Source organism: Melospiza melodia, chromosome 30, assembly GCF_035770615.1.
Source record: "Melospiza melodia melodia isolate bMelMel2 chromosome 30, bMelMel2.pri, whole genome shotgun sequence".
Classification (NCBI taxonomy): Eukaryota; Metazoa; Chordata; class Aves; order Passeriformes; family Passerellidae; genus Melospiza; species Melospiza melodia.
In genome coordinates this window covers 3,176,427-3,190,912 of record NC_086223.1, presented here as the reverse complement: position 1 = coordinate 3,190,912, position 14,486 = coordinate 3,176,427, and the positions used below count along the sequence as shown (strand labels likewise).

Sequence of the window (14,486 nt, the reverse complement as noted above, 5' to 3'; positions counted from 1 at the left end):
AAGGACTGGGGGAACCCAGTTTGTGCCTCAGCAGGCCCAGCTGCTCTGGCACACGCTGTGCCCGTGATTCCCAAGGCTCTGGGTGCAGCCCTGGCCAGCACAGCACCACTGGGGGCTGAACGTGCCATGTGGAGAGCCCGTGCTCGCTCCAGAACGTTCCCTGCCAGCTGCAAGGTCCAGGCTGGGCTGTGGCAGCGTGCTCACTGCGTCAGCAGCGCCCGTGTGGGCACAGGGAGCGGGCTGGGCACGACCTTCCTGCTCTGGGCACAGCCCAGGGCACCCAGGGGCCACTGCAGGCCACACTGAGCCATGGCCTGAGCTGCCCCCTGCTCCCCTCCCCTCTCCCGGGTGCTGCAGCAGGCTGAGCTGGCTCCCAGGGGCACATCCACGGCCATGAGGGCTGCCCAAGCTCCTCTCACCATGTTCTTGGGGCTGCTCAATCCCCTCTCAGCCTGTTCTTGGGGCTGCTCAATCCCATCTCAGCCTGTTCTTGAGGCTGCTCAATCCCCTCTCACCCTGTTCTTGAGGCTGCTCAATCCCCTCTCAGCCTGTTCTTGAGGCTGCTCAATCCCCTCTCACCCTGTTCTTGAGGCTGCTCAATCCCCTCTCAGCCTGTTCTTGGGGCTGTCAATCCCCTCTCAGCCTGTTTTGAAGCTGCTCAATCCCATCTCAGCCTGTTCTTGGGGCTGTCAATCCCCTCTCAGCCTGTTTTGAAGCTGCTCAATCCCCTCTCAGCCTGTTCTTGAGGCTGCTCAATCCCCTCTCAGCCTGTTCTTGAGGCTGCTCAATCCCCTCTCAGCCTGTTTTGAAGCTGCTCAATCCCCTCTCAGCCTGTTCTTGGGGCTGTCAATCCCCTCTCAGCCTGTTTTGAAGCTGCTCAATCCCATCTCAGCCTGTTCTTGGGGCTGCTCAATCCCATCTCAGCCTGTTCTGCACAGACCCATGCACTACAGCGAGGGGCTGGACACCCACCGTGCCCCCAGGGACTCTTTGGTGAGTGTGTGGTGCCTGCTGCCGTGTGCCAGGGGTGGCACTGACCTCTCCCAGCTCCTTGGTGTCCTCATGCCAGCCTGGCACGGTGGGGAGGGGCTGCACATGCAGCTGGGGTGTGGAATCGAGGGTCCCCACACAGCGGGGCTGAGCAGGCTGGGCAGCAGCCAAGCCCAGAACTGATTAACACAGCTCGGAACAAGTGTTAAACATTAACTGCCCTGTTTGCTCCATATTCCCTGGCAGGAACCTCCTGCCAGCGCCAGGGTCCAGGAGCATCGCCAGGACAGCCCACACAGCCGTGCCAGGCACTGTGCCAGGCTCTGGGGCTGCCCCACAGCCTGGGAGCCCCTCAGAGCTGAGCCGGGACCTTCCCTAAGGGGCTTCAGCAGGAGACAGAGCAGCAGCCAGGAGCTGGTTCAGGAAAAGCACAGAGTGCCCCTTTATTGGGAAGGGCACACACAGGGCAGTGCCCAGCCCGGGCTGTGCCCATCCAGAGGCTCAGCCTGGGCTCCTGCAGCAGCATCCCAGCGAGCCCAGGGCAGCACCTCCCTCTGCAGAGCCAGCCCTGGTGCTGCAGTGCCTGGGGAGGAGGTTTGGGGCATTCCACAGCAGCTCCACACCACTCACTGCTGCCACTGTGAGCAAAACCTCAGCTGGAGCCCAGCCCCAAGGGCAGCTGCAGCTTTGTGCTGTGGCCAGCACTGTCCCCCGTGTGCACCAGTGATGGGAAGGAGGTGGAAACTCCATCCCAGAGGAGGGGAGTTCACCCCACAGTTCACAGGGCGAAATGAAATCACTCCCAGGGGCTGCTTTTCAGAGGCTTCGGGTCCTCCCTTGCTGCAGTGCTGAAATGAGAACTGAGCTTCTCCCAACAGCTGACCCCGAGCACAGGACAGCCCGGGCAGGATGGGGCAGCTCCTGGGTGGGACAGAGACCCCCTGAGCGCCCCCCCAGCAGCCCCTGGCCCATCAGAGCCCCCCCAGGGGCGGTGCCAGGCTGAGGTTGAGGAAGCCCCCGAAGTGGAAGGGGGGCAGGCGGGGGGCACAGGTGGCAGCAGAGGACAGGCAGGCGAGGGGGTTGTCCCCACACGCCCCAGCATCCTGCTCACTGCTCAGGTACACGCTGTCAGGGCAATCCACCGAGGGGTCCTCGCTGAAGTAGTTGTAGGGCCTCAGGAAAAAGCCAACGCTGTTCCCCACGGTCACCGTGTTGGGGATGTCTTCAGCGTGAGGGACGTGCAGGAACCCCACGGTGATCCAGGCAACCAAGTCCTGGAGAAGAGGAACAAAACATCTGACAGGCTGAGCAGGGCTCTGCCAGCCCACCCCTCAGGCTGGCTCTGGGACAGGAGCAGAGGTTCTGAACCCTCAAGGTTCAGCTTCTCCCCACTCCAGGAAGCCCAGCTCACCTGGTTGGTGATGGTCTCGTTGTTGATGAAGTCGGCAAAGGCCACAGTGGGCGTCCAGGGGTCGTTCTGGTTGTAGACGCTGGTGCTGGTGGGCTCCTCCTCCTTCCTCCTGGTGACAGCCAGCTGGTACCTGCCAGCACAGGGCCACAGGGGCTCGTCCACGCCAGCCATGGCACTGCCAAACTGGGGCTGGGCATCCCCAGTCTGCCCTGGGGCGGGGAGGGAAAGGGCCAAGAGGGCAGAGATGGGCAGCACCCCAGCATCTCCAAGCTTTGTGGGGAATCCCTTGCTGCCTCTGGCTTTTCCAGCATGGCTGGGACACGGATGGATCCAGGTGCAAATGCTGCCAGTCAATGCCCAGTGCACTCCCCTAAGCCACAGCTGCTCCTGCCCCACACAGACATCCCCAGCATGAGCTCCATCAGCTCATCCTGGCACTGAGACTGCTCTGTGCTGATCCCAAGCACTTTCCAAAAGCCATTCTGTCCTCGTGGGAAGGTATCACAGCCTGGCAATGCCAGTGCTTCCCTTAGGAATTCCTTCTGCAGCCTACTGCCCCTCAAAGGCAAAAACACCTGGGGCTGCTCTAAATTAGTCTGACATGGGGTCAGACTCCTGCCTGCGACCTACCATGAGCAGATGTTATTGAGCAACAGCTCAAGGAAATTTCAGAGCCAAAAGCTATCATGTTTGCTTTAACCCTCTGTTTTACCCTTCCCTGCAGCCTGCTGCAGGCCTGCCCAGGGGTGAGAAGCTCCCTCCACCAGGAGCAGAAGCTGCTGAGGCCTCGGCACCCACCTGCCCCAGCTGACTGAGCGCTCCATGGAGCTGTTGGTGGGCAGGTGCTTCCCAGCAAAGCTGATGACCTGGATCCTGTAGCTGCGTGGGTGCCCCCACCTGTTGGGATTGGGGCTGACAAAGGAGAGGTAGCGGGGCAGGGGGGCATTGAGTGGGAATGCTGCCTCGTCCTCCCTCTCCAGCCGTTCCCTGCGGAGGTGCGGCCGCTCAATGGTGTTCTGTGCGCTCCAGGGATCTTTGACAAACTCATACTCCATGTCCTGGCTCTCCAGCGAGTTCAGCTGCCCTGTGAAGCAGAAGAGAAAACCCTCTCAAGCCCTGCACCCCAACAGAAGGCCACAATAAACCACAGCCATGCACAAAGGCGGCCACACCTACCATCAACATCCAGGTCCACCTTGTAGTGGATGTGGTGGATGTGCATCGTCCCCAGCGTGTGGGGCCCAACCCTGTTGCCATAGTCAGTGCCTCGGCCATGGAGGAAGGAGGAGCTGATGTAGCCCATGGCGTGCACCCTGACCTCCACGGCCCCGTTGGTGTGGAACATGAAATCCCAGATGTAGTCGTAGTTGATGAGCGTGGAGATGGTGCGGATCACCAGCGCGTTCCTCCGCAGCCCGCCGTAGTAGAAGGACTGCGAGTCGGAGAAGTGGCGCCTCAGAGGGAGGGCAGAGTCGTGCTCAAAGATGCAGAGGGAGTTCTGGTTGGTTTTGGGAGTGTCTGTCTCTGCCAGGTAGTGCCTGTCCACGTAGGTGGCCGTGTAGGGGCAGTCCAGGCCCCGCACCAGCTCGTAGGCAAACCTGCCGATGCCGAAGCTGCCGTCCAGGTAACGGGTGGACATTCCCCCGGGGCAGTTGGAGCCATACAGGGCTAAGGCTTCCTGCAGGCTCAGCTCATAGACAATCCTCTCCCCACGGTACCTGATGTCGAAGAGGCGCGGGCCAGTGTTGGGGTTCATGCCAAAGGCGAAGCTCCAGCCCTGGAAGGTGACGTGGTTGTTCCTGACGCTGTAGCGGGGACCCTGCGGCTCGAACTGCAGCGGGGCCGGGGGCCCAGGAGGGCGTCGGGGCTTCATTGAGCCCAGCACTGCCTCAGCCTGGGGCTGCTTCAGCCTGACCACCTCCAGTGCACCAGCCACGAACTCCTGCTCCAGATCCCCCGTGCTGGCAAAGTAGCGGCCGTTGTAGAAGACTTTGCGCAGCTGCCACCGGGACACCCGCAGGTCCCCGTGGTCCACCAGCACCTCCAGCCCCACCGGGGACAGGTAATAACCAGTGCCAGCCACGTTGTGGAAAAGAACAAACCAGGTGACACGATCCCCAGACCTGAATCCCCGCGGGGCCGTGGTGAGGGTGACCAGGTCGGTGCCGTCGGAGTCGCAGCAGGCGGCGAGGAAGAGCGGCGCCTTCTTCAGCTCGCTGTGGATGAGGGCGTCGATCTGCTTGTACTCCCGGCCCGTGACGGGCCTGCGGTGGTAGGGCAGCCTCCCCCCGTACTTGCGCACCGTCACGTCCCGGTGGTACGCCGGCCCCGGCAGCGGCCCCACCACCAGCTCGGTGATGTTGGGCTCCGGCTGCTGCCCAAAGTACAGCACAGCCAGAGCCTCCCGGGGCGGACGGGCACCCCCCGAGTCCAGGAACCGCAGCACCTCTGCCTTGGCGGGCACCTGCACGTCCAGCCAGGCGATGCAGTTCTCCGAGGGCTCGGCACGCGACGCCTCCACCAGCGGCACCCCGAGGTGGCCCCGCAGGTACCGCACCACCTGCGACATCTCCTCGGCCGTCAGGTCGGCAAACACCAGGCTCTGGCCGTCCTCTGTGTCCTCCTGCTCTGGGGGAAGGCTCTGGCACGTCCTGGGGCTCCTTTCCCTGGTCAGCAGCACGCAGACCAAAGCGAAGATCGTGGCTAAGGCCAGGCCAAGCAGGATGAGCACGGGTTTGAGGCTCATGCCTGCTGAGGCACTGGGTGCTCTCTCTCAGTCTGGCAGGACACGTTTCCAGCTGTGCAATCCTCCCAGCCACTCACTAGAACAAGGGGCTGGGTTTATTTTCCTCCCCTGTTTCCTCAGCAGGGAGCAGCCCCTGGAACTCGCAGGGAGGGTGCAAGGGGACGTTCTCACACATTGCCAGCATTTGCTGGGAGCCATAAAAGGCAACTATGCTCTGCTTCCCTAGAGGGCCATCATTTTAAGTAAACTCAATGTTTGTACATCTGTCCTTCCCCTCAGGTCCCAGATCCTACACTGCAGAGCTTGGAGAGGATGGATGCAGTTGTTTAGGGGAAATAAGCACATTCTCACTTCTCCTCTTTCTCTTAACCCCACAGATGCTGGGCGGGCTGTAGAGATAAACCTTCCCTGTGCAGAGCAGTGCTAAACACAGCACCCTGTCCCATCCTGACACAGCTCTGCCATCACTGCTGCTGCCAACATCCCCATGGTCCTGCAGCCAGGAGGGAGGGGACAGCTGTTTGTCACCCTGTGAAGGTGCCCACTGGTCCTGAGTTACAGCCTGGCACAGACAGGGCTGCAAGGAGGGGAACAGGGGCACCAGAGCGCAGCCTGGCAAACAGGCAGTGGCACTGCATCACCAGCTGCCATCAAAGGTGAAACCATTAAAGCCATAAAACCCCTTCCTGCAAGGTCCTGCCCAGATCCCTCCTTTGTGCCCAGCATTGAGGGCCTGAAAGCCACAACCAGTCCTGGCCATGACCCAACCTCCCCACAGCAGCCACAGGGCTTGGTGCCAGCACCCACATCCACCCCAGCTCATCCCTCCAGCTGGACATCCCCGTGCCCAGACAGCACCCAGAGCCACACTGGGCTGGTTTGTGGGTGCAGGAAAGATGGCAGAGAGCAGCACCACCCCCCAGGAGATGCAGCTGTAAGAATGAGACACTTGAGAGCATTGGACCAGCACCATTTTCATTATTTTAACCTGAGAAATGCACTACACAGCACTTGCTTCTACAGCAGAGGAACAGGATTCTCTCCTGGCTTTCCTCTGGCAATAGACTCAAATTCAGGAATTACAGATAACAGATAGACTTCCATCTCACATCATAGTAGGAAAATCATGTTTCCCTTTTCAAGAGCACTATTTCAAAAGCAATGATAAAACGTGAAGTCACTGGACAACTGAAAATTGAGACAACTTCACTAAAAAGCTGAAAACTGGAGACAGAACAGTCAGCCTGGTGTCTCTGCCCACGTCTCCTCACCATCCTGTAGCATTAAATCCTGCTCATATTTGGAAAACCATCAAAAGTGAATGGGGGGAAGCTTGGCAAACAGGAGGCAGTTTTGGGCAAGCAGGCAAGAGGGTTGATTTCACATGCTGTGAAGTCCTGCTCACTGGTGAAAAACACACCATCCTGGGAGTATATAGAGGGGTCCAGGTCATAGTAGTTGTAGGGCCTCAGGAGAAAACCAACGGAGTTTCCCACGGTCACAGTGTTGGGAATATCCTCAGAGTGTGGGATGTGCAGGAAGCCAGCAGTTATCCAGGCTACCAGGTCCTAGGGAAGAGCAGAACAAGCCCAGGGTTACTTCAGAAGCTGCAGCAGCAGTGGCCAAAATACACGTGGGGCAGTGGGGAGGGACAGAAGGGAAGGAGGGGGACCCCAATGGGCACCAGCCAGCTGTGCTCCCACACACCCAGCTCCCCTGTCCTGGGAAAGAGCTCCTCCCTTCCCCAAAGACCTGCCACAGAATCACAGAATTTCTAGGTTGGAAGAGACCTTTAAGACCATTGAGTCCAACCCAGCCACAGCCACGGCTGCAGGTATCCACCCAGTGGAAGGACTCTTGCTTTGACCTCCATGGCCTCACAACATTTTCATGATGTTTTGCCAGCATTTCTCCACAGGGAGAGACAAACTTCAGCTCTGCACACACTCTCTGTGTTCTCTGACCAAAGGACCAAGCAGACACACAGAGAAGGGGATGCCCAAACCCACTTTGCTCCCAAAGCTGGGCCCACTGTCCCAGGAGTGGTGCTGGAGTCTCTCTGCTCCTTGGGGCTCCATTGAGCCTTGGCTGGGTGTCACATTGAGCCCAGGGAGCCCAGCTCACCTCATTGGTGATGGTCTCATTGTTGATGAAGTCAGCAAAGGCCACAGTGGGCGTCCAGGGGTCGTTCTGGTTGTAGATGCTGGTGCTGGTGGGCTCCTCCTCCTTCCTCCTGGTGACAGCCAGCTGGTACCTGAGGACAAGAAAAGAGAGGGGAGCAGCCCCCCGAGGCAGGGCACAGCTAAATCAACTCCTGAAGGCCTGCAGAGCCCAGAATTGTGCTTCCCTGCGCCTCCCATCCAGGCACATCCAGCAATCCTTCCCAGCTGGCAGGGCTGAGGGGCTCTCTGGAGCCTGCCCTGCCAGCCAGAGCAGCCTGACCTTGCCCAGCTGATGGCCCTCTCCATGGAGCTGGCCTCAGGGATGTGGTCCCCTGCAGAGCTGGTGATCTGGATCCTGTAGCCACGCTGGTGGCCCCACTTGTTTTTGCTGTTGGCAGCAAAGTAGATGTATCTGGGCATCTTGGAGTGGAGCAGGAAGGCAGCCTGGTCTTCTGTGTCCAGGACTCTCCTGGTGAGCATTGGCCTCTCTATCTGCTGCTCTGGGCTCCAGGGAGCCTGGGCCATCTCAAACTCCATGTCCTGGGCCATGAGGGAGTTTTTCACCCCTGTGAAGCCAAAACAAAGTCACTGAGGAGAGTCCCCGCAGTGCCCTGCTCCCCAAGGACACCACAGTGCCTGCTCTCCCTGCACGCTGAGCAGCCCAGGAGCAGCTCTGCAGCTCCCCATGCCATGACAACACCATGTGTGGATCTGTGGCTGGACACTTGTCCAGGCTGGGCAGCACCGACAAGAGGGGACAAGGGATGAGCCTCACCCCAGGGCACAACAACAGGTTTGCCTCCCATTTTCCTCCCTGTTTGCCTCCACAGCCTAATTAACAAGAGCACGAGCTTTGTTAGTGCTCATCCTGCAGAGTGGAGGCCCCTGGAGCAGCCTGGGTGCTGCACACATGCACATCACAGGCAAGAGCAGTGCTGGGTGCTCTCAGGCCCTGCCACAAAGAAGGGACACGGGCCCAAGGTTTGGAGCAACAGGAGCGATTCAACCTGGGGATGAGGGGGCAAAGAGCATTTGATGGCCAGTGCCTGTGAGTTCTGGCAGAGGGGTTATTGCTCAGAACCTCCTGCCTGTCCCACCATTAATCCCCTCTGTGTTCTGGTCCTTTACCATGTGAGTTCTCAGCTTCCATAGAAACCATTTCAGAGCTGAACTTGTGGCCATCTGTGAAGGTCTGAGCCCCACAGAAGATGATCCAGGCACAGCTGAGCTCTTTTCCTTTCTTTTTCTCACATGAACAAAACTTCTGCTGCTCCTGGCAGTATTAACAGTGACAGCCTGATTTCATGTCCCTTCTCCCTGTTCCTGCAGTTCTGCCACCTCCCCACTGCAAGCACACCACCCTGCCCCACAAGTGGGAAGGAAAAACTGTATAACCACCAAGAACATAAAGTTCTTTGAGAAGTATTTGGAGACGACTCTTCCAAAAGCAGAAATAAGATCCAGACCTACCTCCCACGTCCAAGTCCACCTTGTAGTTGGCAAAATGGGTGTGTAAGGTGCCCAGGGAGTGCTCCCAAAGCCTATTGCCATATCTCAGGCCATCCCCACGGAGAAAGGAGGAGCTTGGGCACCCCATGGCCTGCACCTTGCCCTCCAGGGCCCCGTTCTGGTAGCAGATGAGTCCCACACGTGGTCGTAGTCGCCCACGGTGGCGATGGAGCGAAGCACCAGAGTGGTGTCACCACCTGAGGCTGAGCATCCCTGCACTTCCAGCACTCGCTGTGAGCAGGGGCTGCTCCTGGGCTCCAAACCCTGTGCAGACACCCACGGCCAGACTGTGACTGCACACGGACCTCGCTGGGAGGATTTCCCCAAGGGAGGAGCAGTGCCAGGAGCAGCAGCGGGCTCTGCAAAGCAGGCTCACTGCGGCTGGGCTCAGACACGGCCACCTCCCCGTCTGCCCGCCCGCGCCTATGGCAACACACCCCGCGCCAGACGGGAGGCCTCAAGGAAACACAAACATTTTTCAGCTGCTACCTTTCATACTTTCCCTGAGCCGAACACAGAGCTCCCAGAAATTCCCACTGCTTCCCACCCAGTCACCTTGACAGACTGCTTTATGCGTCGAAAAGTAATTTTGCAATGAAAGAAGAGGTTAGGAGAATAAAGAAGCAGAGTTCTGATGTAGTTATTAGGGATTGTATGGACAAGGGGGCAAACCTCAAAGCATTAGGCTTTTAAGCTAAACAAAGAGGGTTTCCCCCCTCCTTAATGATATGCCTCAACCAAACCCTGGCCCCTGATTTTTTATCATGCTCACTTCATGACTCACTTTTTCTTTAATTATCCAACCCAAACTTCAGAACAATGGCAGACATTAAAAGAAGATCCAGACCTACCTCCCACATCCAAGTCCACCTTGTAGTTGACAAAATGGGTGTGTATTGTACCCAGGGTGTGCTCCCAAAGCCTATTGCCATATCTCAGGCCATCCCCATGGAGAAAGGATGAGCTCGGGTACCCCGTGGCCTGCACCTTGCCCTCCAGGGCCCCGTTCTGGTAGAAGATGAAGTCCCACACGTAGTCGTAGTTGCCCACGGTGGCGATGGAGCGAAGCACCAGGGCCGAGTTCACCAGCCCCCCGTAGTAGAGCGACTGCAGGTTGGAGTAGTGGCGCCTCAGAGGCGAGCCCAGGTTGTGCTCAAAGATGCAGAGCGAAGCCTTCCTCTTCTTGGGCCTCAGGCTGTCAGACAGAGAGACTGTGTCCACAAAGGTGGCCAGGTAGGGGCAGTCCACCCCTGGCACCAGGGGCGAGGTGTAGCGCCCCAGGCCGAAGCTGCCGTCCATGTAGCGGGTGGACATCCCGGCCGGGCAGTTGGAGCCGTACACGGACAGCGCCTCCTGCACGCTGATCTCGTAGGCAACCCTCTCCCCCTTGTGTCGGATGTCAAACAGCCGCAGGCCCCTGCTCACGCTCACGCCAAAGGCGAAGCTCCAGCCCTGGAAGAGCACCCGGTTGTTCCTGACTCTGTAGCGGGGACCCTGCGGCTCGAACTGCAGCGGGAACGGCGCGGCCGCGGGCGCTCGAGGCCTCATGGAGGAGAAATCCCCGTCCCTCGGTGCCCTCCTCACCTTCTCCACGCTGACCCGGCCCTGCACGTAGGCACTCTCCAGCTGCACCATGTCCCTGTAGTACTGCCCGTTGTAGAACACCCTGCTCACTGCCCACTGGGAGATGTCCAGGCTGCTGTGGTCCACCAGCACCTCCAGCCCCACGGGGTGCAGAAAGAACCCGCTCACATTCTGGAACACGACAAACCAGGTGACCCTGTCCCCAGACTGGAACCCACGGGGAGCAGCCGTCACGGTGGCCAGGTTGGCTCCATCATACTCCATGACTTGCTGCATGAAAGCTGGAGCTGAGGGGAACACTCGGCTCTTCAGGAAGCCCCCGATCTGCTTGTACTCCCCAGCCAGCGTGGGCCTGCGGTGGTAGGGCAGCCTCCCCCCGTACTTGCGCACCGTCACGTCCCGGTGGTACGCCGGCCCCGGCAGCGGCCCCACCACCAGCTCGGTGATGTTGGGCTCCGGCTGCTGCCCAAAGTACAGCACAGCCAGAGCCTCCCGGCGGGGACGGGCCCCCCCCCGAGTCCAGGAACCGCAGCACCTCTGCCTTGGCGGGCACCTGCACGTCCAGCCAGGCGATGCAGTTCTCCGAGGGCTCGGCACGCGACGCCTCCACCAGCGGCACCCCGAGGTGGCCCCGCAGGTACCGCACCACCTGCGACATCTCCTCGGCCGTCAGGTCGGCAAACACCAGGCTCTGGCCGTCCTCTGTGTCCTCCTGCTCTGGGGGAAGGCTCTGGCACGTCCTGGGGCTCCTTTCCCTGGTCAGCAGCACGCAGACCAAAGCGAAGATCGTGGCTAAGGCCAGGCCAAGCAGGATGAGCACGGGTTTCAAGTTCATGCCTGCGGCTGGTCCAGAAGCATTCAGAGACTTTCAGAGCAGGCTTTCCAGCTCCTGCCTCTGTCAGTGTATGCTGCACTGGATGGATTAGCAGAGAAAGTACAAAAGACTGGGAGAGGCTAGGGGAGGAGATCTGAAACCCTTGGTGACCAGAAAGGGCAGATCTCCTCTCAGCTGCAGCCTCTCCGGTCCTCCTTCACGGCAGTGCCCTGAAAGAACTTGTGGAGATGTAGGGTCAGTGACTCAGACAAGTTCCACATAATTCCGTTGCTTTTTCGGTCCAGCCTGCTTTCCTGAGGCTGCCTGTAAAAACGGAGACTCTGCAGCCAGCCTGAGGTGGCTGTGACCACTGTGAGGCTCTGACAAGCTGGGAATTGTTGCCACACTGTACAATTTCACCTCTTTACAAGTCACCGATTTTCCTTGTTTATCAGGCTGCTTCCTTGTAAACATTCCCCCTGGCAACACCATTCCAAGCTTGGAGTTACTTTTTATTTAATTTTTTTCAGTCTTCCACATGGAAGCCTTTGCTGAAAACACATCCTCCTGTGTAGCAGTAGAAAAATTTGGCAGGCATGGAGATGTAGCTCAGGATGAGAATCAGGCACCAAGGTGCTGTGAACAACCAGCCCTTAGAACAGCTCTGAGCCAATGAATCCCCAGCACTGCACTGCCACAGGACCACCCAGCCTTTGTCTCTGCCTCCAGTTCAGATAAATTGAGGTGCAGCTTCCTAGAGGTTCCCCCAAGGAGAGAAGGACCCTGAACCTGCCCCTGGCAGCAGCTGAGGGCAGTGCCTGCTGTCAGTGCCCAGGCTGGGCAGCCACACCTGCCCTGTGCCACCCCAAGGCCAATCCCTGCAGCCTCACAGTGCTGCTCACAGCCCTGGCAGAGCAGGAGGACCTGGTGCTGCCTCCTGCCACGCAGCAGATGCTCGGGGTAGACAAGACTCACCAGCCTGGCTCCAGGCCCAGAGCTGGTGCTGAGCAGGACAAGGCATCCAAGAGAACCAAGGCTGGAGATTCAACCCAATATTTCCACTCCTGCTGCCAGCCTCACCTCACCTCACCCTCGTCCTCTCCTCCTTGCATCAGTTTCCTGATGGGACACAGCACCCACCAGCCCCTGGTTGTTCCTCTGCAGCAGATCCTGCCTGGCTCAGCCCCTCTGTGCTCATCCACCAGGCTGGGAGGCAGAAGGGCCACGTTGCTGTGGGACACACTCCATCATCCTCACCACCCTGGCAGCCTGAGCCTTCCTCAGGGCAGGCTGCAGCTGTGCAGGCCAGGGACACACTCATAGAGTCTGTGCCAGCACACAGGGCTCTGCCTCAGCAGCCAGGAGAGCCTCAGAGCCTCAGCTCTGCTTCATGTGGCCACAGAGCCAGCAAAGGGGCTCACTGCTGCACAGACACAGCAATGGGCAGGGACAGCACAGGAGAAGAGAGAGAGAAGAGAGAGAGAAGAGAGAGAGAAGAGAGAGAGAAGAGAGAGAGAAGAGAGAGAGAAGAGAGAGAGAAGAGAGAGAGAAGAGAGAAGAGAGAAGAGAGAGAGAAGAGAGAGAGAAGAGAGAGAGAAGAGAGAGAGAAGAGAGAGAGAAGAGAGAGAGAAGAGAGAGAGAAGAGAGAGAGAAGAGAGAGAAGAGAGAGAGAAGAGAGAGAGAAGAGAGAGAGAAGAGAGAGAGAAGAGAGAGAGAAGAGAGAAGAAAGAGAGAAGAGAGAGAGAAGAAAGAAGAAAGCGAGAAGAGAAAGAGAAGAGAAAGAGAAGAGAAAGAGAAGAGAAAGAGAAGAGAAAGAGAAGAAAGCGAGAAGAGAAAGAGAAGAGAAAGAGAAGAGGAGCCATGGCTGCATGAGACACAGCAGCCACAGTGGCAGAAACACCTGCTCTCACCAGCTCCCAGCAGCAGAATCAAATGTCTCTGAGCAACTCCAAACAAGGCAAAGCAGCACGGATTTCCAGTCAGGTTTCAAGGATTACCTGGGGTGAGGCTTGGAAGAAAAATTCCCTTTTGGTTTGGGCCTGGAACATGGTGCCCATTTCACTTGGAGCACAGAGCAGCAGCTCTGCTGTCCTGGGTCAGGTTTGGAGCACAGAGCAGCAGCTCTGCTGTCCTGGGTCAGGTTTGGAGCAGCAGCTCTGCTGTCCTGGGTCAGGTTTGGAGCACAGAGCAGCAGCTCTGCTGTCCTGGGTCAGGTTTGGGGCACAGAGCAGCAGCTCTGCTGTCCTGGGTCAGGTTTGGAGCACAGAGCAGCAGCTCTGCTGTCCTGGTGCAGCTCTGGAGCACAGCCAGGACATCCCTGCTGCCTCCCAGGAACAGGACAAGTGTTCTGCTGCCACACACACCAGCAGAGCCAAGGTGAGACAGCAGCAGAGCCCCCATGGCTGCAGGACAAAGCTCAGTGGACCTTTCCTTAAAGAAGCACACAGATTGTTCAGGTTTGGCTTCAGCTCTTGGCTTTGCATCTGCAGCTCCTCAAAGCCACTCAGGCTCAGGCTGCAATTACAGAAGGGCCCTTTCCAAGCAGCACAGCAGTAGTTTAGGAAAACTCCACAGGCCTTCCTGCCCCACAAATCACAATTCAACCCTGCAGCTGGGCTGAGAGAAATCCAGAAATAGACTGTGGGAACACTCCTGGTTCTCTGCATGTTGGGGGCTTGGACAGAAAGAGAAACCCTAATCTGTACTGACATCCCCATGGCAAAGCAACCACAGCACACACCCCAGGGCTGCTGGATAAGGATGGAGCTCTCTGCACTGCAGAGCCTGTGCCACGGAGGCCCTGTCTGATAACAGGTTTTTAGTACTGTCTGCTTCTGCTGGGCTTTTCCAGCTCTGTTTCAGAACAAATAAAACAACCCTGAATCCACCTTCATCTTGCAGCAGGAATTTGAGGAAGCAGAGTAATTAACTAAGTCTGCAGAGCCAGAACCTGCCTGATGGAAGGCAATGAGGGATCACTGGGGGCCACACACACCATGGAATTGCTCTCCAAAAGGAGCCTGCAGCAGCTCAAAGCTAACCTAGAATTAAAGAAATTGCACGTCTCTGTAACTTGTAACTTGTTTATGACCTGCTCAGTGCACGTACTGCTGCCCACATGCCAGTCCCCATCACTGACCCACATCCCATGGAGAACTCACATCCTCCCCATGTTTTATTCGGGCTATTTTGGCTAAACTCATGTTTTATTTTGGCTCGTGGCTGCTTTTAGGCACTGCCCATCTGATATTTGCTAAATTGCCCACACTC

General features: G+C 58.0%; 2 protein-coding genes across 2 annotated transcripts; both read right to left on the bottom strand.

Moving 5' to 3' along the window:
- Nucleotides 1–1,408: 1,408 nt before the first annotated feature.
- On the bottom strand, nucleotides 1,409–5,306 carry LOC134430934 (membrane primary amine oxidase-like). The gene is made up of 4 exons (XM_063178828.1): nucleotides 3,578–5,306; nucleotides 3,200–3,485; nucleotides 2,402–2,531; nucleotides 1,409–2,264 (listed from the first exon to the last, which is right to left on the bottom strand). The coding sequence occupies exons 1-4, from the start codon at nucleotides 5,145–5,147 to the stop codon at nucleotides 1,962–1,964; spliced, it is 2,289 nt and encodes a 762-aa protein (XP_063034898.1). The 5' UTR covers nucleotides 5,148–5,306; the 3' UTR covers nucleotides 1,409–1,961.
- An 893-nt stretch (nucleotides 5,307–6,199) lies between these two features.
- Nucleotides 6,200–12,457, bottom strand: LOC134430935 (membrane primary amine oxidase-like). The gene is given in 5 exon segments (XM_063178829.1): nucleotides 6,200–6,715; nucleotides 7,272–7,401; nucleotides 7,590–7,875; nucleotides 9,670–10,903; nucleotides 10,905–12,457. Coding segments are annotated over 5 exon segments (2,268 nt in total). The 5' UTR covers nucleotides 11,238–12,457; the 3' UTR covers nucleotides 6,200–6,430.
- Nucleotides 12,458–14,486: the final 2,029 nt, after the last annotated feature.